This window comes from Sphaeramia orbicularis, chromosome 18 (assembly GCF_902148855.1).
Source record: "Sphaeramia orbicularis chromosome 18, fSphaOr1.1, whole genome shotgun sequence".
Taxonomy (NCBI): Eukaryota; Metazoa; Chordata; class Actinopteri; order Kurtiformes; family Apogonidae; genus Sphaeramia; species Sphaeramia orbicularis.
Window position 1 is genome coordinate 41,460,358 of NC_043974.1, and position 23,979 is coordinate 41,484,336.

Genomic DNA, 23,979 nt, shown 5'->3' on the forward strand with positions numbered 1-23,979 from the left:
TAATGACGTAAGTGACGTACGGAACGTCTGGTACACGTTTTATGGTACTGAAATGCTGACGCCTCTGTCCGGTGATTTACGGTAAAGTCAGAATTTGTCAAGTCATTGTGACTTGGATAATAGCGGAATCTCAGTTTTTAACTGCCGAAGCAAGAACCATAATGATGGGGACGATAAAAATAATAATAATAATAAAAAAAACGGTTACAGACCAATTACAGGAAAAAGCAATTGTGACTTTAGAGGTTGTTACAGAACACCTTGTAGACCATATCTGGACTTTTAAAAATGTAACTACAAACTCTAGTCTGACAAATGACTCAAAACGTCTTCTGATTCCGTTGCCGTTAACGGACCAGACCGTGAACGTCCAGCTGGAGGTGGGCCCCGTGCCAAAGCCTGACCACTGACGTAGAGTACACGACTAAAACAATTTCAAAATAAAAGTCCTAATTGGTGAATAGTGTAACTTACAATACAAATATAACCCAAAATCAAAGCATTAAATGAGGAAAGAATAAATGTGTTATTTAAGTCAGGTTCAACTATACCAAAATATCCGTCTTTATACATGTATTACGGTTTCCAGTGACACACGCCTGTCTTATTTTGAAGGCACAGCAGTGACTTCCGCTGTGCTTTCTTTAACTTGACTGTTGTTATAAAAAGGCGCCGTTATCCCAGTTCCACGGCCATTCATTCTGGATTCTTGGTCGTAGTTGTCGGTGCGAAGACAAAGTTTACCATCGTCAAAATGCCTGTCACATATATCGAGTGTCTGGTAAGTGGTTTTGTGTTTTGTATTTCCTTCCTTCGCCGGTGTTTGGAGCCGCGGAGAACGTGTTTGTTGTGTCCGTGGTGGAGGCAGCTGTGGCCGGCCACGGGGCTGCGCGCGCCCGCTCCTCCTCCACTCGGAATTCTCCTCCATGTTGGACTCACGGTTCACTTCATTCATGTCTTTTATATTTAGTTTTGGAGACGCATACGTTAAAAGACCAAGTTCCCGCCTGTTGACTTTTAATGTTTACGTTAAAGCTGTTCAGTTGGTGTGGATCCAGAGCCGTGGTGTGGACTTTCCACTCGGCGGCCTGGTGCGGACTGTTAGCTAACACTGGAAATGCGTGTTTGACTGAAAGGTCTGGCTTTACTTTCCAGAATTAAACACTTTATTTACAAGTATTCTGTGAGCTGAAGTGGAACCATGCTGCCTGTGGGGGCTAGCATCTGTGTCACGTTGTCGCTAAAACACGACAGCGGCGTGGACAGGACAGGATAGGCCGTGGAAGTTTCCAGACCCAAAGTTACTTATTACTGAGCTTTGAAAACAAACAAAAAAATAAAAACAGATACTTTATCGATACCAGACATTATGGGGTCTGGTAACTAAAGACCCAACCTGCACATTTCCCAGTCAAATGAAGCTGTTGGGTGATGTTTGACTGTTCCAGACTATAAATATGTCTGAGGTCTGTTCAGTCTGATTCACCTGGAATGGAGGAGAGTCTAATGTTTGTCTAATCCAGATGAAGTGGTTTCATCTACTTTACTAAACACAAAACCTGCGGATTATAGTATCCTGTCTAGGTGAGGAGTAGGATGTGGATGTGGTACACCTACAATCTGTGCATGTATTTGTACTTATCAATATTCTGACTGATACTACTATTGTGTAACTGATGGAAAACAAAGGCATTACATGGAATAATTAACTTTTCATCAGTTATTGCAGGGGTGTCAAATTCATTTTAGTTCAGGAACCACATTCAGCTAAATTTGATCTGAAGTGGGCTGAACCAGTAAAATAATAACATAATAATATATAAATAAAGTCAATTCCAAACTTTTCTCTGTTTTAGAGCGAAAAAAGAAAATTTACATTATGAAAAGGTTTACGTCTACAAACTGTCCTTTCAAATGATGTGAATAACATGAACAAACTGAAAAATTAAGTGTAATTTTAACAGTATCCTGCCTCAGTTTGTCATTTACACATGTGCGTTATAACTTACAGATCACAGTGGATCTACAAACACACAAAACATTAATAACAGGCAGAATATTGTTAAAAGTGTACTTACTATTCACATCTTTTGCGAAATTATACTTTGTTTTAGTGTAAATACATTAAAATAGTTACATTTACAAGGAGGAAAGTTTGGAGTTGTCATTATTTATGTTATTATGATCGTATTTTACTGCCCCTGCCCACTTTAGATTGAATTGGTCTGAATGTGGAACCTGAACTAAAAGGATTGTTAATATCTTAGTGTAATTTTTGCATTTCACAAATTCATCCCAAGGGCTGGACTGGACCCTTTGGTGGGCCGGATTTGGCCCCCGGGCCTCATGTTTGACACCTGTGAGTTATTGTATTACTAATGCTAGGAGCATACAGTCAGTACTGCCAAGTTAAGTGTTCAAATTCAGTACACACACTTTCCCACACTTCATAACATGTATATTGGTAAATGTCCTTATTGTGGCCAGTTTCATTTTCATCACTGTCCAGTGTGATGTTGACAGTGAGTTCAAAGTTCCACTGGCAGCGTTGGAAACTCAGTGTTCACCCCAGTCCTTCCACTTAATTGTGAGACAGTGACAAAGTCAGACAGGCTACAGTGGACTGACAGTCTGCATCATTGTTGGGAAACAGACACAGAAGAGTGTCCTATTTCAATAACGGAAGACACTTAATGCAGAGCAACCGCATTCCATTTACCAACAAAACTGAAGGTGGGGAAACAGCGAGTGGGACAGTTTATCATGAAGCTTATTGGTGCTCTGGTACAGATCCAAATGGGTACCGGTACTCATCCACATTAGGATGTTGTACCGTCCTTAAACATAACTCTAAAGCATCTGTGTAAATCAGACGCTGAAGCCACAGCTGATGGACTTCCCATCATTCTTAGTCATCAGTTCTTCAGCAGCAGTAAAGCAGCACATTATACAAACTGTAAGATAATACAGACTAAACCAGAACACTGCAGTACAGGTACATGCTCACTGTAAACACACTGGAATAAACTCACTATAAACACTGGAATAAACTCATTATCAACACTGAAATAAACTCATTATAAACATTGAAATAAACTCATTATAAACACTGGAATAAACTCATTATCAACACTGAAATAAACTCATTATAAACATTGAAATAAACTCACTGTAAACCCACTGAAATAACCTCACTAGCCCACTGACCTGCGTTAGTGACATTAATGCTACAAACCTGTAGATTAGTGTATTACTCTAAGAAATACTGTAATTACTCAGATGAATGGGTCATTTAAAATGAAAGTTAGCTGAGGAGGAGAGTGTTGACAGGGATTTATTTTTTTTAATGACAGGATCGATATGATTCCTCTGAAAAGCAGATCATGTGACAAATTTGGGTAGTAGATCATGTTGTCTGTGTGTTCTAATTCCAGTGAATAAAAGTGTTTTCTGCTCTTCATACTGACTGAAAGACTTTCTCTGGTGTTGTCCGGCTGACTTCAGGTCAGTTCAGACACTGATCTCACTCTGTTCTCTGTGTGAATTTTCCATAGGATGACTTTAAAGGCGCTCTCCAGGGGGCCGGAGACAAGCTGGTGGTGGTGGACTTCACAGCCACGTGGTGTGGACCCTGCAAAACAATTGCCCCCTTTTTTGAAGTAAGTGGATTCAGGTGTCACTCAGAGCTGTAGTTAATTAGTAGTTTGACTTAATTATTTATTATGAGATCAGGAAAATGAATGAGGAGTTAATACAGTCTGTCTGGGACATCAGAGTGCAGATGTCCAGTTGTTTTGAAGAGCTCTGTTCGACAGGATGGGTGTTACCTGAGGATGAAGCATATCTTTGGACAGATTGTTACTCAACATCAAGTCAAACTAGTTCCAGTAAACATGCAGATACCCGTTCGTCTGCATATTTGACATCTCGTGGTGGTTTCTTTGTAGAGTGCATCAGTTAGGACTGACCCTTCAGTCTGACCTTTGTTTTCTTTTCCTCCAGGAGCTGTCAAACACACACGCCAACGTTGTCTTCCTGAAGGTGGATGTTGATGAGGCTGCGGTAAGTGTCGTGCTGCTGCTACAGTCCACACCCACACAGGAATTAAAGTACTCCACCCTGATGGTTGGGAGACATGACTAAAAAAATGTTATCATGGCAAATTAATCATTTCAATTGGTTGATAATTGTGAAGACGAAAGTCAAATTATGATGTGAAGTTCTAAGGCCAGTTTTGAAGACATCAGAGTGGAACGGAATCATAAATTTAGGGTCAAACATTCATCAAGTTTTTCAGCTATCTAATAAATGTAAAAGATAAGAAGTTGGTACAATAATGTTAACTATAGATTTATAATTGAACATATAACACTGTTTGGATCATGCAGACTGGTTTGTCCATATGACACAGGTCAAAAAAACCCTTTTGGTCTGTTGTTCTGGGTGGGTTTTAGTTCATTAAAGTGTCAGTTCAGTGTAAAATCACATTGGGTTCAGAGCAGGATGTGTTCTTCAGATATCTGCTGCTGCTCGATGTAAACAGTTTTGTCTACTTTCTCAGCTAATGCTCACAATAATGTTTTGTTGTGTTAAATCAGCCTTGAACCTGATGTATAATTATTTGTCTGGACCGGTTCCACCTCCCAGCATTAGGTTCCTTAGTGCTGACTCACTCATCACTGTCACAGTCCTGTGTAATCTGAGAAACACCTGGACATAGTTTCACATTTCTGTCAACTCTGAGCCTGTTCACATCCACACTAATACTCCAATCCTTATCTGATGTCCGGAGTTATCAGATCATTCAGCTGATCATATAAACAGCAGTAATCTGATTATGATAGATCAGATTAACACAGTTGGACTTCTCCCCAATACTCTGATGTCTTCCTACATGTATACAGGTTAATCTGATTTATTTAGTTCTGTTACGTCTGCGCATGTGTACAATTGGAGAGAACGGAATTTAGAAAGACATTAACAGGAACTTTGAGTCTACCATCACTATGTACGTACTTACTCCGAAAGAACTCCAATAATGGACTGAAACGTCTAAACCAGGGTTTTTGATTATTGCATTTAAGTGCATGTAAACATGTCAGATAAGATCATTGCAATTATCAGACTACTCCCAGTTATTGGACTTACAGGGGTTGGACAAAATAATGGAAACACCTTCACCTCAAGATGATAATGCCCCAATCCATACAGCTAGAATTGTTAAAGAATGGCATGAGGAACATTCTAATGAAGTTGAGCATCTCGTATGGCCGGCACAGTCCCCAGACCTCAACATTATTGAGCATTTATGGTCAGTTTTAGAGATTCAAGTAAGACGTCGATTTCCACTGCCATCGTCTCTAAAAGAGTTGGAGGGTATTCTAACTGAAGAATGGCTTAAAATTCCTTTGGAAACAATTCACAAGTTGTATGAATCAATACCTCGGAGAATTGAGGCTGTAATTGTCGCAAAAGGCGGACCTACACCATATTAAATTATATTTTGTTGATTTTTTTTAAGGTGTTTCCATTATTTTGTCCAACCCCTGTATATGGTCGTGTGAACAGACTCAGTGCTGTCCATCATATGATTCAAAACAGTCTCTGAAAATAAAGTCATTATTCTGCATTTACTCTGTGAGAAACATTCAAGATAAAAAAAAAAAAAAAAAAACTTTGACAAACTCCATCATCAGCCTGGGATAGTCCTTTTTCAACATGTAATGCTATATGTGGATGTTTGGTTTTGAGCTCTGCAGCTGCATTAACATACATGTGACTGGTGTCATGTGACCGGTTTCCTCGTTGTCTGTGCGTCAGTGAAGCCACATACAGTCGGATGTACTGAGGCTCATTGTGACCACATGTGTACAGGGAGCAGATTCTAGTGTCAGGCCTTGGTTTCTGTGGCTGCGTTGTTCTGGTTTTTATTTTGACCCAATCAGTCAACACCATATCAGGTAACGCTGTGAGCATCTGTGTTTCTATGACGATCTGACTGCCACTCTTCCATTTTTCAGGATGTAAGCCAGGAGTGTGGCATCTCATGCATGCCCACATTTCACTTCTACAAGAAAGGAGAGAAGGTAAGAAATGAAATGTGATTTTAACCGCCCCCCCACCCCCCAGCCCGAAGGGGAGACGAGGGCTATTGTTTTTTTAGGGCTGCCACTAGCGACTAATTTTCTAAAAAGTAATCTTGTGACAAATTTTTCGATTAGTTGATTAATCTAAACAACTAATAAAAAAAAAAAAATCAAGTGTTTTGAGTCCTAAGAGTGAAGGGGGGTGGGGGGTGAATGAGGTACGCACGGATCCGCAGACCGGGGGCTGGGGGGGGTACAGTTGACTGGCTGCAGGCACTAGGGATGTAACGATTACTGGTATAACGGTAAACTGCAGTAAAATTGCAGTTAGTATTACCGTTTAAATTCTAATTATCATGATAACCGTGTTTGATTACCGCACTTTTAGGGAAAAAACCCATGTAAAGATATGTTTTTATGTCAAATATTTGTGTATAGTTTTAATTTATTACAATTTTGATTTTATATACCTAAAATTTGGAACCAATATTCACCTTTAAAGTCTTTGAAAAGGTTTGTTAAGCATCTGTGTGCTATGCAATAAAGTATATACATTTTTCAAATTGGATTTTATTTTATCTTTTATTTCTTTGGTGCTTTCTGGCCTTTTATGTTGATATAGTAGGTTAAAGAGGAAAAAAATAATTGGCAGATGATACATATGAAGTTGTGCTGGAAAAAAAAGATGCCAAACATGGGTATAGTAGACATTTTTTAAAATGGTACATAAAGGCAACATCTAAAGTACTGAAAAATGGCCAAAATAGGCTCGGATCACTAAGGGTTAATATTTGAATGTTTCTGCCAACAGAAGGTACATTGTAACTATATTTTGAGCATAATTTCAATAATACCGCGATAATAATGATAAGCGTGATAATTCTGGTCACAATAACAGTGATATGAAATTTTCATATCGTTACATCCCTAGCAGGCACCAATGGAGCCACGGCATATGTACCCGTACTATTACGACATACCCGTGGCTTGTCTCTGGCAGCGGTCGCAAGGAGACTCCGTTCCTACTGCGTTTGAGACGGGAGGGAGACCAAACGTAAATAGGCGGTCAATAGACAAAAAAAATTTCTGTCAACTAATTTTCATGGTTGATTACGTCGACTAATTGCGGCAGCACTATTGTGTTTGTTTGTTTGTTTTTTTACACTCTAACAGCAAAACTGTTGGTTGAATTCATACCAAACTGGGTTTATAGATTGCTAGTGACCCAGAATAGAACTGATTACATTTTGGGAAAAGTAGGTCAAAGTTCAAATTTTTAATGCATTTTTTAAAATCTTTTTTCTTCTCCCATTTATTTGTAATGGGCGGAATGTCAAATGTCTGTAAAAACATAAATTTTGTTTTAATTTACTTCAAACTTGGCACATATCTAGAGGCAGTTGATATGCTGACATCAGCACATGCATGGACCAAGGTTATTATCTTTAACGAAAACTAACGAAATGACGAAAACTAGAATTGAAAAAACATTTTCATTAACTGAAATAAATAAAAACTATAATTAAAAGAAAAAACAATAACTAACTGAAACTGTATTATGTGTTTACAAAACTAACTAAAACGTATGAAAATGGACAAAATTCCCTTCGTTTTCGTCAATGCCAGATTGCTATGAAATCGATTTATTTCACTCGAGCAATTTTAGCTAATGGCACCATACGACACTTCACGGTCCGTCACCTCTCGTCACTTGTGGTTTCCAGTCGTCTTCTGGTCCCCACTCTACCTGGAAACATGGAGACTAAAGTTGGGAGAAAGCAGCAGTCTTGTACAGGATTTCTGTGAATACGACAGCGAGGAAGATAAAAAATATAAAATAAATTAAAACTAAGCATTTAGAAAAAAACTAATATAAACGAGCAAACCTGCTCTAAAAACTAATCAAAACTAGCTGAATTAGAGGAAAAAAAGGTCAAAACTAAATAAAACTAAACTATAATGAAAAATCCAAAACTATTATAATCTTTGCATAGACATGATGACATCAGCTGGATCGATGCCAAAATAAGATACAATACATGTGGTGGTGGGGGGCGTTTGTTGTGTCTGGTACCACTTGTTTTTTTACTTTCTTTAAGGAGATGAAGTTCTGATTGTCTCTATTCTGCCATTTCAGGTGTTCGAGTTCTCCGGCGCCAACAGAGAGACACTGAAACAAAAACTGGAGGAACTGAAATAAGCTTGACTGAACATCAGCATGTAGCCTTTAACGCCAAGAAATTCCGCTTTCATTTAATGTGTCCTGTATCATACGGAGCACAGTTTATTCCACGCATCACGGTGACACAGTCCTTTTAGGTCAGTGTGCGTCTCGTCTTAAACTGGTTCAATTACATCGAAACCTGACGCTGACTTTTAATACTTTTATAAGAACTGGAAACACTGCAAAACTTTTGTTTGTATAACCTGTTGTGTTGAAGGGGATGTAATAAAAGATGCCAATGAAACCCTGGGGTGGTCCTGCTCAATGTCTTCATTACACACAGAATACACTTAAGAGTCTTAATGTTTTGTATTAACCTTTAGTCTGAGCGCAGCACATCATCAGTTAACCTGTACTTGTTGTAAAAAGTGACATTTCGATGCGAATACATGTAAATAATTATCACCAATTATTAATTATTTACATGTATTGATAGGATGAGTGGAAAGTCACTAGAGACCAGAGTATAAATCCCTTCTAGATATGTAGAAGTCATTTAGCTCACTACAAAAATCAGTCTTACCAAGTGTATTTTTCTCATTTCTAGTCAAAATATCTCATCAGACTTAACCCTTTCATGCATGAATTATGAGAACCTTTATCAAGATTTTTTTTCTGAGTGTTTTTATTCCTCTTTAGGCATGAAAAAAGCAATATGATCGATTTTTTTTTTTTCTTTTTATGAACCTATTTTTCATGGGGTTACAGAAATGTCCAGTCAGCTGGACACCATGCATTTACTGACATAGTGTGGAAACTATGAAATACATTTTTTTTTAATGCTTTTAATCTGTTCTCATATTTTAACATTCTATAACCTCTTGAGACCCAGCAATGCATTTTTGTCCTCTGTAGGGGACAGGAGTTTTACTGCTTTATTTAAAAAAAAAAAAAATGCTGTCCACTTCAAAGGACATTCCATAATTTAAAAAAAAATCTGAATAAACTTGCATGCTGTTTCCAATTACGACAATTATTAAATGTAAAAAAAAAAAAAAAAACTTTTCCTTTCCTGGGTCTCTAGTTATTACTCATATGCCAAAAAAAACCCTGTTAATTACAGTCTAATAACCATTAGCAATTGATTTACACTCAACTATGTTACTGCTGATCAAGAACAGTAATGGTATGAATTGCGTTGTATGGGATGATGCATAAGCGTCCACTGTGTTGGCTGATATGCAAGTAAAACAACAAAATCCATGAATATACAAGAGAACAACTTTGAATAGCTGTCCACTGTAGTGACCACTATACACGAAAGGGTTAAAATAAGACAATCAACTAAAGAGTAAGTTTTCAGTGAGATCTAAGAGCTTAGTTTTAGACAATAGATCTTGAAAACCTTATTTCAAGAAATCTTACCAAGATAATTTTCACTTGTTTCATTAGCATTTTTTTTTTTTTGCTTGAATTAAAAAAAAATGTCTAAAAATTACAGGGTGGGGAAGCAAAATTTACAATGAACATTTAGTTGTTTTTTCTCAGCAGGCAGTACGTCAGTTGTTTTGAAACCAAACATATATTGATGTCATAATCATACCTAACACTATTATCCATACCTTTTCAGAAACTTTTGCCCATATGAGTAATCAGGAAAGCGAACGTCAAAGAGTGTGTGATTTGCTGAATGCACTCGTCACACCAAAGGAGATTTCAGAAATAGTTGGAGTGTCCATAAAGACTGTTTATAATGGAAAGAAGAGAATGACTATGAGCAAAACTATTACCAGAAAGTCTGGAAGATACTATTAAAGAAGAATGGGAGAAGTTGTCACCGGAATATTTGAGGAACACTTGCGCAAGTTTCAGGAAGCGTGTGAAGGCAGTTATTGAGAAAGAGAGAGGACACATAGAATAAAAACATTTTCTATTATGTACATTTTCTTGTGGCAAATAAATTCTCATGACTTTCAATAAACTAATTGGTCATACACTGTCTTTCAATCCCTGCCTCAAAATATTGTAAATTTTGCTTCCCCACCCTGTAGTTCTTACATCTTACTGAAAAGTTCCTCTTTAGGTGATTGTCTTATTTTAAGTGTGATGAGAGATTTTGACAAGAAACGAGAAAAATACACTTGGTAAGATTTAGATTTTTGTAGTTCTATCTGTATGTGGTTATTTAGACTAAGCAGAAATAAAGTAGAAAATTTTAGCATAGTTTCACATACAATATTCTTGGAGAAGGAAAAAACCTATTGGCAGGTGAAGAACTGCAGCAGTCCTCAAAGACAGCCCATTCTGTTGGTATCGTAGAAGTGACCAGTTACAGCTTGGGACATTCACTACTTTTAACCCATAAAGACCCAGTGCAATTTTTATGGCAGTTAAATTGCTTTTTCTATTGTTTATCTAAATGGATTTATCACCATTTCTAATATTATCCTCTATTTTGTTTCAGTAAAAATCGTGTTTTCCTAAATTTAATTCACTGATCATGTAGATGTTCATAAAAGCTCAGATTAAAGTTGAGTGTTATTACATAAGAAACACAGAAAACTGAAGAAAAAGTGATGTTTTCAACAAAGATATCAACAACTGAACATAAAAAATGAGTCTGTTAAACCACTGTCACTGATCCAAATCCATGGGTTTTACTGGTGTATAAATGTTGTAGAAGATGATGTTTCCATGGTAACTACGGAGCCTCTGAACGTCCAAATGGGTCATAACTGATGACCATGAAAAGATGACAAACTGCATTTTACACCAATTATTTACATGTATTGATAGGATTAATGGATCAACAGGTACTCCAAATGCCTCAGAGATGGTTTTTACTTAATTTCTCTCAACACTGATTTTGTTTTGATTTTTTTAAAATCCATAATTATGATTTTAAGTGTTCTACCTCTGAATTTCTAAAATATTTTTTTGTGCTCTGACTAAATAATAGTTTTCTACCATAACTAACCATCTACTTTCTTCACATCTCACTGAGGAAGAAAAATCTCCCTTTAAACTTGAAGCAAATATTGATGTTTATATCTCATGACATCCTACAGCTGTAGACATGTGCCCCAATACTTTTGTCCATATAGTTTTTAAACATCAATATTTCCTTCAAGTTTAACTAAAACTAACAAATGCAATATTTATCCCTATACGAAACTATATTATGACATTTATCATGATTGTTTTGTATGCCAGACCCCTGTTAGAAAAGAAACACCTGAACTCAACGTGTCCACATACTTTTGTCCACATAGTGTAGAATCTCTCCAGAACGTCCACTGTCTCCTCCTGGACGGACATGCTCTCTATTTGTCAGCAGGGACGTGTTCAGGAGGCGTCTGTCCAACCACATGAACCACCTCAGAGAGCACCTGATGGTATTTTATGCTTTAATAAAAATGTGAGAATAGTTTACACATATACATTGAACAATCACATCAATAGTTTTTACACATCGTACAAGTATATAGCAGCATATGTTTAATACTGTTGATTCTCTATATGAAAAAATACAGCTTTATTTTACAAAATGGTTCTTGCTTTGTTTTTGCAGAGATGAGAATGAATGTTTTACAGGAGTGTCCACTGACTATACAAGGAGTCCCTCGGTAAGACGGTTCACATAGAGCTGAGTGGAGGACCTTAGAAGTGATAGTAGCCTGATTTTCTTTTCCTGCAGACAGAGGAAACAAGAAACGTCGACGCGTTACCTCTTATTTCACATTCATCGATTCTGTTTTCAGATGTGGATCATTTTATTTTTTAAATTATCTTTTTATTGAACATTATAAAATACATTCCACATACAGCTGGTACATAATGGCTGAGTTTTTGTTTTTTTTTCCCATCTCTTTCCACTCTCCTCCAAATGTAATACCTTTAAATTAAACATGATAATCAAAAAATAGAAAATATAGAAAGAAAAAAAAAAAGAGAGCGAGAGATAAAGACATCCTCATTCTTTTACTTTAAATCAAATTAGGGAATGACCATTCCTTTCCAAGTAGACAAATAAAATTATGCCCGGGACTTCGTGGTTCTATGCATTCCACCATACATTTTGCCTGGTTACACTGACAGGGTTTTACTATGTTACCAGTGCAGGGAATATATTAAACCAAAACAAATACACAAATATAATTAACAAGAAAAAACCAAACCTCTGTAGCATGAACTAGGGTCCCCCCCCCCCCACACACACACACACACACACACATACACACATAATATACATCTCAGATAAAATCAGACCTAATTGGTTTTATGTACTCTATCCAGTTTTCCCAAATTCTTTTAAATCTATCCACTTCCAGTCTCAGAGAAAAAGTTAGCTTTTCCATCACATAAATATTGTGTATTACCTCAACCCAGTCCTCAACCTTAGGTATTCTTCATCCACTTTCTGGTAATTGCTTTTTTTTTTTTTTGCAATCAGCAAGACATGGATCATTTTAACGCAGCAGTGGATCTGACACGTTCACCACCAACACCGGGGGGAAACCCAAAATTACGTTATTTGGGTGCTTCTATGAAACTGGGTTCATTTTGGTACCTGAAACTTTACCAGCATTTTAGACCCAATAGTAAAAGAGAAATTTAGACATGTTCCCCCCCAGGATGGACCTAATGATGACCTCAGACAAATGCAAAAAAAAAATTATCCTCTTGCTCTGAAATTAATGAATTTTTCATAAAATACCAGGGCTAAAAATAGGACCAAAACTGAGACAGTAAAAACTACCTAGGTGTCAACGCGTTTGATCTGAAAACATGGCTGTAAATGGTCTTATATAGACTATAAATAAAGACATTGTGTTAAATTTGACGATCCTAGTGGTTTTTCTAATCCAGACATGTGGGTTTTTCATGAATCTCAGTCTCATTCCAGGTTTCATGTGTAACCCATCGTGTCCACTTGTGTTACATGCAGAACCTGCCCAGTTAAACTTAAATAAATTGTGAGTGATTTTGCAACAGCGGTCATTTTTGCGAAACACTCTGCTTTGTATAATTAGTTCGATTCTCAAAATGTACCTGTGAGAGAATAAAGAGATATTAAAAAAAAATAGTAGCGCGTAATTTTTGTGTCTTTTACCGTGTTACATGCAGATTTTTACATTAGATTTTTGTATTAAATATAATGTAAAATAATATAAAAATGTGTTTTATCTGAAAAATAGTTTCTCTTTAATCTCAGTTCATATTTATTTTTAAAATAGACCCAAAGTGCTTCCAAACTTGCATCATAACATTAGTCTACATCTGGTTTGAATTTTTAGCCCCCATATCCTGTTTTCAGGACCAGTTTCACACAAACACCCATTTACTAGTTTTAGTTTCACTCTTTCCTGTAATGATCTCAGCTGAAAAACCTCTGATGAATTTCTACAGAAGAACAGGGTTCCAGTGACGAACTGTTAATTCCTGTTTTCTCATTCATCTTCTCAGCTCTGTACTGAGCTGGAGGACTCTTGTGAAACCCTGGGCTTTTCCTGTAGATATAAACACTCCGTTACTATCATAGTCTTTTTTTTCTTTTTGGCACCATGGTCTTTACAACATCAAGGCCAATTATACCAGACAATACATTTATGGTTTAATAGTGGTTATTGTGTTTAATGACACAAAGTTCATTTCACAACACACACACACTTACACACAGAGCTGTTAGAAATGTCCAAAGGCCGATCAGTTTTTATTCTTACACTAACAGCTGCAGTCGTAGTGTATCCACTGTTAGTACTTGTAGTTGGAGTAGTAGTATTAACAGTTAGGGGTATTTGTACTTATTCTATTAGTAAAAGCAGGTCTAGTTTTTAACAGTTCTAGTTCAGTTTCCTGTGCATCCCCCCCACTTCTTTCTTTCTTTCTTTTTCTTTCTTTCTTTCTTTCTTTCTTTCTTTCTTTCTTTCTTTCTTTCTTTCTTTCTTTCTTTCTTTCTTTCTTTCTATCTATCTGTAACATGTATTTATTTATTGAGATTTTCCTCTATTAACCAATAAAACAAGTTACAAACAAACAAGGCACACATGAGTACATACAGTCATGGAAAAAATTATTAGACCATTAAAATTCATCAGAAACAATGGTTATGCAATCAAGTACTAACTCCTGTGTGTATCATGTGACTACAACAGACAAAAGAAAACATGGAATGCCTAAAAGCACTGTTTTTGTCAGTACAATGCCATAGATACTGATGGAAGAACTGAAGGGATTTTGGTTATTATCAAGAAAACCATGGAAAATGGATAGATATCAGCTCTGAAATTAAACTACTATGAGCTATTTTTGTTGTTATCATTATATTTGTCCAAACAAATGTCCCTCTAGTTGTACCAGGCATTAAAATGAACAAGAAACTGAAGAAAACAAGGGTGGTCTAATAAGGTTTTCCGACTGTATGTATATAAAAATACAACATACACACACACACACAAAAAAACAACCTATCTATCTATCTATCTATCTATCTATCTATCTATCTATCTATCTATCTATCTATCTATCTATCTATCTATCTATCTATCTATCTATCTATCTATCTATCTATCTATCTATCGAAAAAAAAAAAACACAATCCAATAAATAAGAAAATAAATCAGTTTGTTTCATCCATCCACCCATGAACAGATATATTATTATTCTCAAGAAAATAGTATAAAATAGTGCATATTTCCTGAAAGGTGTATTTTTTTTGTTGCATAACTTCTCTTTCTCCTGGGGGATTCTGTTGGTGTTTGAATCGGTTTATTGCTTTAGACCAGCTCTAAATATAAAGTGTCATGAGGTACCTTTTGTTCTGATGTGGTGTTAAATAAATAAAGTTTGACTGTAACCGTTCCACTCTTTATTCCATGTGAGAGGTTGGATGTGTTCCAGGTGAATGTGGTTTTTACCTGGAACAGTCGTGTCCACTCCACCCTGCGCTGCAGTGACACCGGTTTGGCCTGATGCATCTGCCTCCGTTCAGACACGGAGTCGAACACACAGCTGTGACACACACCACAAACACTGTCATTAGTATCAACGGATGTGTGACTGTTATCACTATTCACAGTCACACGTCCGTTTAACTGTAGATATAGAAACATGAGATGGAAAAATGCTTCATGTTGGTATTCTGCTGCTGTTTTACTACAGGGTGTATCAGAAAAAAGTAGACTCAGAAAAAACAACATAAAACCAAAATGCAAAGATATTTTGAAAATCTGGTTGTATGTATTTATTGTCCATGTAATTGTCCTTTGATTGACACCAGTGTCCTGGGTCAATTTTCATACTTCAGTGAACGATGCTAATTTGAATTGTGCAAAATAAGTCTTTTACGCATAGAAGCGTAAGGGTTAATATGAGATCTGTCGCAATAGATGACAAGTTCCATTGGTGTTTTACTTCCATATACATAAAACAGGAACAAAATAATGACATGTTAATCCCCTGTCATCGATATAAAGATTTCATACGTCAGAATTACATGGTCAGTAAACACATACGACCAGATTTTCAAAATGTCTTCGAATTTTGGTTTTATGTTGTTTTTTCAGACTGTCAACTTTTTTCTGATACATCCTGTAGATACTAGATCTGGGAATGACAGACGGGTTGGATTTAAAACCATAGATCAGGTTTGTACTTGTCAAAAAAAATGACATTTACACTGGTTTGTTTCATCAAAGAAACATTGAATGCATGTGAAAATGTCAAATGTTGTTATTGTAGCAGAAATATTCCAGTTCTAAAACTAACTTGACTGATCTCTTTCCAGTATATTTTAGAATACTTCAAACATGCATTTTATTATTTGTATGTTCTTCATTTTCGGGTGTTTTATTTATAATTGCTTTGTCATTCCCCAAAACTTCTCTTAAAATATTATAAAAACATGTTGTAGTCCCACATAAATGAATTGTTTCCTAGTTTTAGGCTGCTGTGAAGTAACCAAACCAGACATTATCATCACATCACTGAGCCTCAAATATTTGCATGAGCTCCATTTAAGCAGATACACTATTGCCCCGTTTCCACTGCGTGGCATCGGCTTGAATCAACTCGACTCGGCTCAGCCTTTTTTGCGTTTCCATTATGAAAAAGGACCTGGGATCTGGTACCCGGTACTACTTTTTTGGTATCACCTCTGCTGAGGTTCCAAGACTGGGGACCAGATACTAAAAGGAGACATGTAAACACTGCAGACCACTGATTGGTCAGACAGTTTTCTCTGTGACCCACCGTTTTACAAATAACAGATGTGGAAGTGGACAGTAAATATAGCGGTACATTAATTCACATGATAACAACCCAAAACTACGCCACGGTTGATCGAGGAAATTCAGTCTTTGGTGGCCGACGTAAAAATTCAGACGAGACAACACGCAACGAGTGAGTTTATCAGCAACTCTCTGAGCACACGACACGGAAATAACGCGCAGGTTACAGGTACTGTAAAGTCAGTAGTATCTTGTAATGGAAACGGTCTCCAGGAATACCGAGTTGAGTCGAGCCGAGCTGAGCTGGTTCCATGTAGTGGAAACGCGGCATATATGGACAAAAGTATTGAGACACATCATGTCTACAGCTGTAAGATGTCCTGTTCATGATGATTTGAGATATAAACTATAAAAAATAATTCCTTAAAGTTTAACGGGAGATTTTTCTTCCTCAGTGAGATGTGAAGAAAGTAGATGGTTAGTTGGGGTAGAAAATTATTTACAGTCAGAGCATGAAAAATATTTCAGAAATTTAGAGGTAGAACACTTAAAATCATAGTCATGGATTAAAAAAAAAATAATGTTGAGAGAAATGAAGTAAAAACCATGTCTGAGGATTTTGGAAGCAAAAATAACAATTTAAATCAAACTAACCAATATAAAACTATAGTATGGCATTTGTCATTATTGTTTGGTATCCCAGACCCATTAGAAAAGAAACACCTGAATTCAACATGTCCACATATTTTTGTCCATATAGTGTAATAAATGTATATGTGGAAACAAATTCAAAACTCCTGGGTTTTGGATGGACTTTTTAGTGTTTTCTACACAGTGCCAGTCTAAGTGTGAGTTTCCTGCACTGATAATTGGTCTGATATTTAAAGACATCTTTAACGGTGACGTCAGAGCGCTGCTTTTGCTGACGTGGAGGGAGAGTTTCCTTTGCGTCGCATCGACTCACCAGTGTGACAGCGCGTGCCCGTCCACCCGGTGGGACACTCGCACTGGTAGGGGGCCACGCAACGGCCTCCGTTGAGGCACGGCAGGATGCAGATGGCTGTTATTACAGAACACACACACACACACCAGAGTAAACAACATGCTATAGCTGCTGCTGAGGCTCGATTGAAGCTCTGCAGGTTTACAGTAGACCCAGCAGATCCAGGTTATACTGGAAACCCATGAGGTCCAAAGAAATAATAAATTCAAACATCTTAAGTCTCTACAGTCTTAAGCTGAGGAAACACAAAATAGTCTGTTATGGAGATGGAAAAAATGATTTTTTATCATTTTTATTTATTACCTCCACCATGTGTAATGCCAGAGGTTATGTTTTTATCGGGGTTTGTCTGTCTGTCTGTCTGTTAGCAAGATAACTCAAAAAGTTATGGACGGATTTTCATGAAATTTTCAGGAAATCTTGATACTGACTCAAGGAACAAATGATTAAATTTAGGTGGTGATTGGGGGGGGGGGGGACTGATCTGCCTTGGTAGAGGTCTGCACTCTCCGAGTGCTTTTCTAGTTTCTCATTTATATCAGTATAATACAATCCTAACATATTGTTTTTTTATTCATATTGTTGCAATGACTGAAGTAGCACTCCTAATTACACTGAACACAATGACAACTAGAAAAGCACTCGGAGAGCTCCGCCAAGGCAGATCAGTCCACCACCTAACTTTAATCAGCTGTTTCTTGTGCCAGTATCAACATTTCCTGAAAATTTCATCAAAATCCGTCCATAACTTTTTGAGTTATCTTGCTAACAGACAACCAGACAGACCCCCATGAAAACATAACCTCCTTGGCAGAGGTAATGAAGGCCATTCTATTCTATTCTATTCTATTCTATTCCAATATTATTGTGTATTTTCATTTACTCTACTTTTAGTTCTATTCTTATTTTACTTTTTGTAAAATTATATTCTATTTTCTATTTTACTTCTTTCTTTTTGTAATTTTATATTCACTCTTTTCTTATTTTGTGACATATTGGTTTTTTATTCATATTGTTTGCACTCCTAATTTCATTGAACACACAATAACATTAAAGTCTAGTCTGATTCTGATACACAACAGGTTTATGTGTGTGTGTGTGTGTGTGTGTTTTTTTTTTACTTACGCTCCTCACAGAGTCGGCCCATCCAGCCTTCAGGGCAGGAGCAGGTGTTGGGTCTCTGACACACCCCTCCATTTTGACAGTGCAGCCAACACACCGCTGAGGACACACACACAACAACACACACATCAGATTAAGACGACAGGAAACGCTGTGTTAAAAACACACAGCCAACTGGTTCTGAATCCAGTAAAAGGAGACGAGGAAACAGTTCCAGGGTTCATGTGTTAATGGTGGAAATCACCGGGGGAACGTCAGGCCATGCAGCAGAACAAAGGCAGCACTCACACACTGAGGGTCAACGTTAGGACCCCCCTCCCACCCCCACCCACCCAACATTCAGCCACTCCTAACATTTGTATTAGTACATAGAACATGCACTGGAAAAAAATGCAAAACACACTGGCCATGAGAGGTCATGTGACTCTGAATGTTACATGGGATTGGATGCTTTTATTCACTGCTTTGAATGTGTCATTTATTTCCTACATGTGAAGAAAGTGGCACAGCTGGTGTGTGTGTGTGTGTGTGTGTGTGTGTGTGTGTGTGCGCGTGTGTGTGTGTATACACTCCAAACACAGACAGAGCACAGACAAGAGCTCCGATGAAACATTGATGAAAACTTGATACTCTGGTTGTTCGTTCAGTTGCATCGAGCTCAATCCAACAAGAACAAGTCAATGCTGGACTTTTCACATATTTACATTTAAGTTTCTTTATCAGTTAGAAATGTTACATGAGTTACTACCAAGGTTATAATAGTTTTGGACACCCCCCCACCCCCCCCACCCCACAAGGGGAGGAGAAGAGTATTGTTTTTGGGTCAGTTTGTTTGTTTGTTTGTTAACACTCTGGCAGGAAAATTGTTGGTTGAATTCATACAAAATTGGGTTTATAGATTGCCAGTGACTGAGAATAAATCTCATTACATTTTGGGAACAGTAGATCAAAGTTAAATTTTTTAATCAATTTTTCAAATCTTTATTTTTCCCATTTACTTATAATGGGCAAAATTTCAAATGTCTGTAGCAGCAAAACTATTGGCTGAATTCAGACCAAATTTGGTTTATAAATAATATAATAAAAAAAATAAATGTGATTACATTTTGGGAAAAGTAGGTCAAAGTTCAATTTTTTAATTAATTTTAAAAATATTTTTTCTTCTCCCATTTACTTATAATAGGCAAAATTTCAATTGACAATAAAAACATATATTTTGTTTTAATTTACTTCAAACTTGGCACATATATAGAGGCAATTCATATGCTGACATCAGCACATGCATAGACATGACATCAGCTGGATCGATACCAAAATAAGCTACAATATGTGCGAGGGGCGGGGTTTGTTGAGCCTGGCCCCACTTGTTCGTTATAGTTTAGTTTTATTTAGTTTTGACTTTTTTTTCTCTACTTCAGTTAGTTTGAATTAGTTTTTAGAGCATGGTTGCTAGTTTTTATTAGTTTTTATTTTTTTCTAAATGCTAAGTTTTAGTTTTGTTTTTTCATATCTTTTATCGTCCTCGTGATTGTATTCAAATAAATCCCATACAGGACTCTGCTGCTTTTTTCCAACTTTAGTTTCCATGTTTCCAGGTAGAGTGGGAACGAGAAGACAACTCTACACCACAAGGGACGAGAAGTGATGGACCGTGAAGTGTTGTATGGTGCCGCCAGCTAAAATTGCTTTAAAGAAATAAATCAATTTCATATCAATCTGACACTGACAAAGATGAAAATAAAGGGAATTTAATCCATAATTTTTGATTATTATCAAGAAAACCATGGAAAATGGATAAAATCAGCTCTTAAATTGAACTCTTATGAGCTACTTTTGTTGTTATCATTATATTTATCCAAACAAATGTACCTTTAGTTGGACCAGGCATTAAAATGAACAAGAAACTGAAGAAAACAAGGGTGGTCTAATATTTTTTTCCACGACTGTACACTCCTGTCTGGACAAGTTAAAATACGACTGAACAGGTTCATTTGACTGGGGAATGTGCAGGTTGTGTCTGTAGTTACCTGACACCATAACATCCTCCGGTATCAATACAGCATCTGTTTTTACAAAGTTGAGTTAGAAGGACACCTGTTAGTCTGACAGATGGAAATCTGACATGTCCAGTTAAACAAATGGGTATTAATAGAAGCTAACGATGGTCAAATACTGATAAATAAATTAACATACAGTTGCGGAAAAAATTATTAGACCACCCTTGTTTTCTTCAATTTCTTGTTCATTTTAATGCCTGGTAAAACTAAAGGTACATTTGTTTGGACAAATATAATGATAACAACAAAAATAGCTCATAGCAGTTTAATTTCAGAGCTGATATCCATTTTGCATATTTTCTTGATAATAACCAAAATCACTTCAGTTCTTCCATCAATATCTATGGCATTGTACTGATAAAATCAGTGCTTTTAGGCATTCCATGTTTTCTTTTCTGTCTGTTTTAGTCACATGATACACACAGGAGTTACTACTTGATTGCATAACCATTGCTTTTGATGACGTTTAATGGTCTAATAATATTTTCCGCGACTGTATATCAGTTGAAGTATTATTATTATCATTATTATTGTTGTTGTTATCATTATCATTACAGCTTATTAATGAGTCTTTGGGTGTTTACAAGTGAATTAATGACACTTATAAATCGGTTACGTGGTTCACAAATCAATCTTTGCTTTCTGTTAATGTTTGTCAGTTATTCCATGGTGATTCATCGACCTATGAGGAAATTCTTGTCAGTCCCATTTCCTTTCATTTTTCCTTTTTTAGCCTGATGGAGCCTAAACTGCATATCACATTCCTGTCATTCCAATTCAAACAATAGCTCTTTTGTAAAATCCTTTTCGCTGAATCATCCAGAGGAAAAAAAAGGGGAAAACGTGCACTACAAGGCTGTGTAGAAAAAGACCGGATTATTATGACTGTTTTTCTGTGGTTGGATCAAAGCTATAAAAGAGTGAAGGAAAGTCAAAGAGGAGCAGGACAGTTGGAGTTAGTTCTGTTTGGAGCCGTCATCATCCACATACTGCTCACATGCACAGATGGAGGTGAAGAGGCCTTTGAGGAGGTGCATTAACTCCATCAAACATGACATGTGTTATCTGTCAGTGGAACAAGAGGCTGGAAAGCATGTGCAAAAAGAAGCAGCCAGGAGAAGCAGGAAGCATCTTGGGAAAAAAAGGGGGAGGAGTCTCTAGTGTCACTCCTCTGTCTACCTCTGCACGTGGGCGGCGGCGTCCAGGTGCCGTTCTCCAGACACCTGCTCCTTCCGACGCCCTCCATGGCATAGCCGCCAAAACACGAGTACACCGCCACGTCCCCAAACTGGAAGACCGCCCCCCGTACCACCCCATTGGCCACGTGGAGGGGAGGGCCACAGGACACCCCTGTACAACAGCCCAAAGGGAACGACCCGAGGTTACTCACTATACGTCTGCTGGAGCTTGGCCTCGTCTAGTCTGAGGTTAATACTCACATTTCATTCATTCAAAGCTGATATTTGGAGAACAGAACGTTATCTGAATAAAGGTGGAATGTTTCAAGAAAAAATGTATGAAGAACTGTGTCATAATAAATTAGCAATTCTTTTTTTTTTTTTTAGGTAAATCACTCATCCTTACTAACTTTGTCGTAAAAAAAAGAATTGCTACTCTAATCTAATAAAAATGACAAAATGAACATAATTCATCAACTGTGTCAAAAATATTACACAGATGACATGAACAAGAATAAAGTTGGAATAGAATAAAGCAACAATAGTTTGAGAATAAAGCTGTAATAATTATATATGTCATATATGGGTCTGTCCGTCCTATCTGCATTAAATATTGGTGTCCCCGTTATGCGGTAACCGTGGAAGGCCTATGACAAAATACCAAAATGTAATGCAGATAGCACGGACAGACCCATATAACTCATGGTATGAAAATAAAGTAATGTACCAGACAGTAAAAGAATGAAATCCTCAAATGAAGATTAATATCAGGATTAGAAAAGAAAAATCCAAATGCCAAAAGACTTAATATTAATATATTTGATATATATTAATATTAACTGTTGTTTAAAGGAGTGATATTTTGCTTTTTTTTAAATGGAATTATGCAGTCTACATAAACTAAAAATGCTCTGCTTGGGTCTGAATTCTTCATTCATTCAACTCCACAGGTCCACCTTCAACCCTATTTCAGAGTAATGACACCAAAAAGGTCGTTTTGAGTGCTGGCCCTTTAAATGCAAATGAGCCACTTCAGGCTCCGCCCCCTCTAGGTTGTTTGCTGTGCTGCTCTGTCCCGTTCAACCAACAACTGAACATTTTAGGTAATTGGCTCAAAGTTTGGACATATTTTCAATATGGACTACAACTGCTGCTGCTGACAAACAATTATGGCGTGCAAGGAGGAATATTCGTCAGAAGTCTTGACCTTATATGTGCAAATATCGTGACATAACTAGTTATAGACGTAACAAATGAAGAAGGAATTAAAACAGGTTGGAGAAATCCACTCGATTTTTGTCAAAATTAATATAAAGATAGCTTTGCAGCACCTGGAGGGTTCAAATTCAAACTTTATGAACTATCAGGGTCCAAATACACAAATAAATGAACCAAAGACTAATAAAAGTGGGTTTAGCAAAATATGACCCTTTTAAAATGGAAATCTGCTCAGTTAATTATCTGACAGGTCACGTCATAAGTTGCCTAGATACAGTTTCATTTTTCAGGGTTCGCACAGGTGCTTGAAATCCTTAAAAATACTTGAATTTCAATGTTGTGTTTTCAAGGTCTGAAAAGTGCTTGAATTTTAGTTTAAGTGCTTGAAAGTGCTTGCAATTCTAACTCTGTGATGGGATTTATTTGTTTATTTTTAATATTAACTCAAGCCAAAGTGACTTACAGAGAGGAAAAAATAAAACTATGTCAAAAAACAGGTACATTTTCCAGGTCGACTCCAGGTACATTCTTATCTTCATCTTTTTCTCGGTCAGAGTGTGTCTGAAGAACACCAAGTGACTTCCCTTTTTTTTGGATAAAACTTTGTGTTCTGCTTTAATTTCTAAACTTTTTGCTAAAATGACACCTAATTTTAGATATTTAGAGCATAATACAAGGTACATCGTGATAAAAAGTGGAAAAAAAAAAAAATCATGAGTATATGTGTTCTTGTTGATATGTATTTGATCCCAGTGATAAGAAATTTGAAAATGACCCTTAAAAGTGCTTGAATTTGACTTTGAAAAATGCGTACAAACCCTGACTTTTATTGAGGCAGTCACAAATGTTAAAAGACACTTTACCAACATCTCTGTTTGACAGTGTTTGGTGTTAATTTTTGCTCCTTGTACCATGTACGGCCT

At 36.8% G+C, this 23,979-nt stretch overlaps 2 protein-coding genes across 4 annotated transcripts in view; one reads left to right on the plus strand and one right to left on the minus strand.

The window, feature by feature from the left end:
- Positions 1 to 643: 643 nt before the first annotated feature.
- On the plus strand, positions 644 to 8,559 carry txnb (thioredoxin b). 2 transcript variants are annotated; one of them, XM_030162213.1, is made up of 5 exons: positions 644 to 781; positions 3,555 to 3,659; positions 4,003 to 4,062; positions 6,021 to 6,088; positions 8,215 to 8,559. In XM_030162213.1, exons 1-5 carry the CDS (start codon positions 755 to 757, stop codon positions 8,258 to 8,260), a joined length of 306 nt encoding a protein of 101 aa, XP_030018073.1. In that variant the 5' UTR covers positions 644 to 754; the 3' UTR covers positions 8,261 to 8,559. The 2 variants fall into 2 exon arrangements, with proteins under 2 accessions (XP_030018073.1, XP_030018072.1); XM_030162212.1 differs by having other exon boundaries at positions 6,021 to 6,086; positions 8,224 to 8,559.
- A 3,084-nt stretch (positions 8,560 to 11,643) lies between these two features.
- The window catches only part of svep1 (sushi, von Willebrand factor type A, EGF and pentraxin domain containing 1), a 171,849-nt gene continuing 159,513 nt past the window's right edge, over positions 11,644 to 23,979 (minus strand). The window contains exons 44-48 of one of the 2 annotated variants that reach the window (XM_030162206.1): positions 21,840 to 22,010; positions 18,607 to 18,702; positions 17,443 to 17,538; positions 15,168 to 15,261; positions 11,644 to 11,941 (exon numbers count right to left, since the gene is read on the minus strand). In XM_030162206.1, coding sequence (XP_030018066.1) covers positions 11,911 to 11,941; positions 15,168 to 15,261; positions 17,443 to 17,538; positions 18,607 to 18,702; positions 21,840 to 22,010 — 488 coding nt within the window. In that variant the 3' untranslated portion in view covers positions 11,644 to 11,910. The remainder of the gene's footprint in view (positions 11,942 to 15,167; positions 15,262 to 17,442; positions 17,539 to 18,606; positions 18,703 to 21,839; positions 22,011 to 23,979) is intronic. The other variant, XM_030162208.1, reaches the window with a different exon arrangement.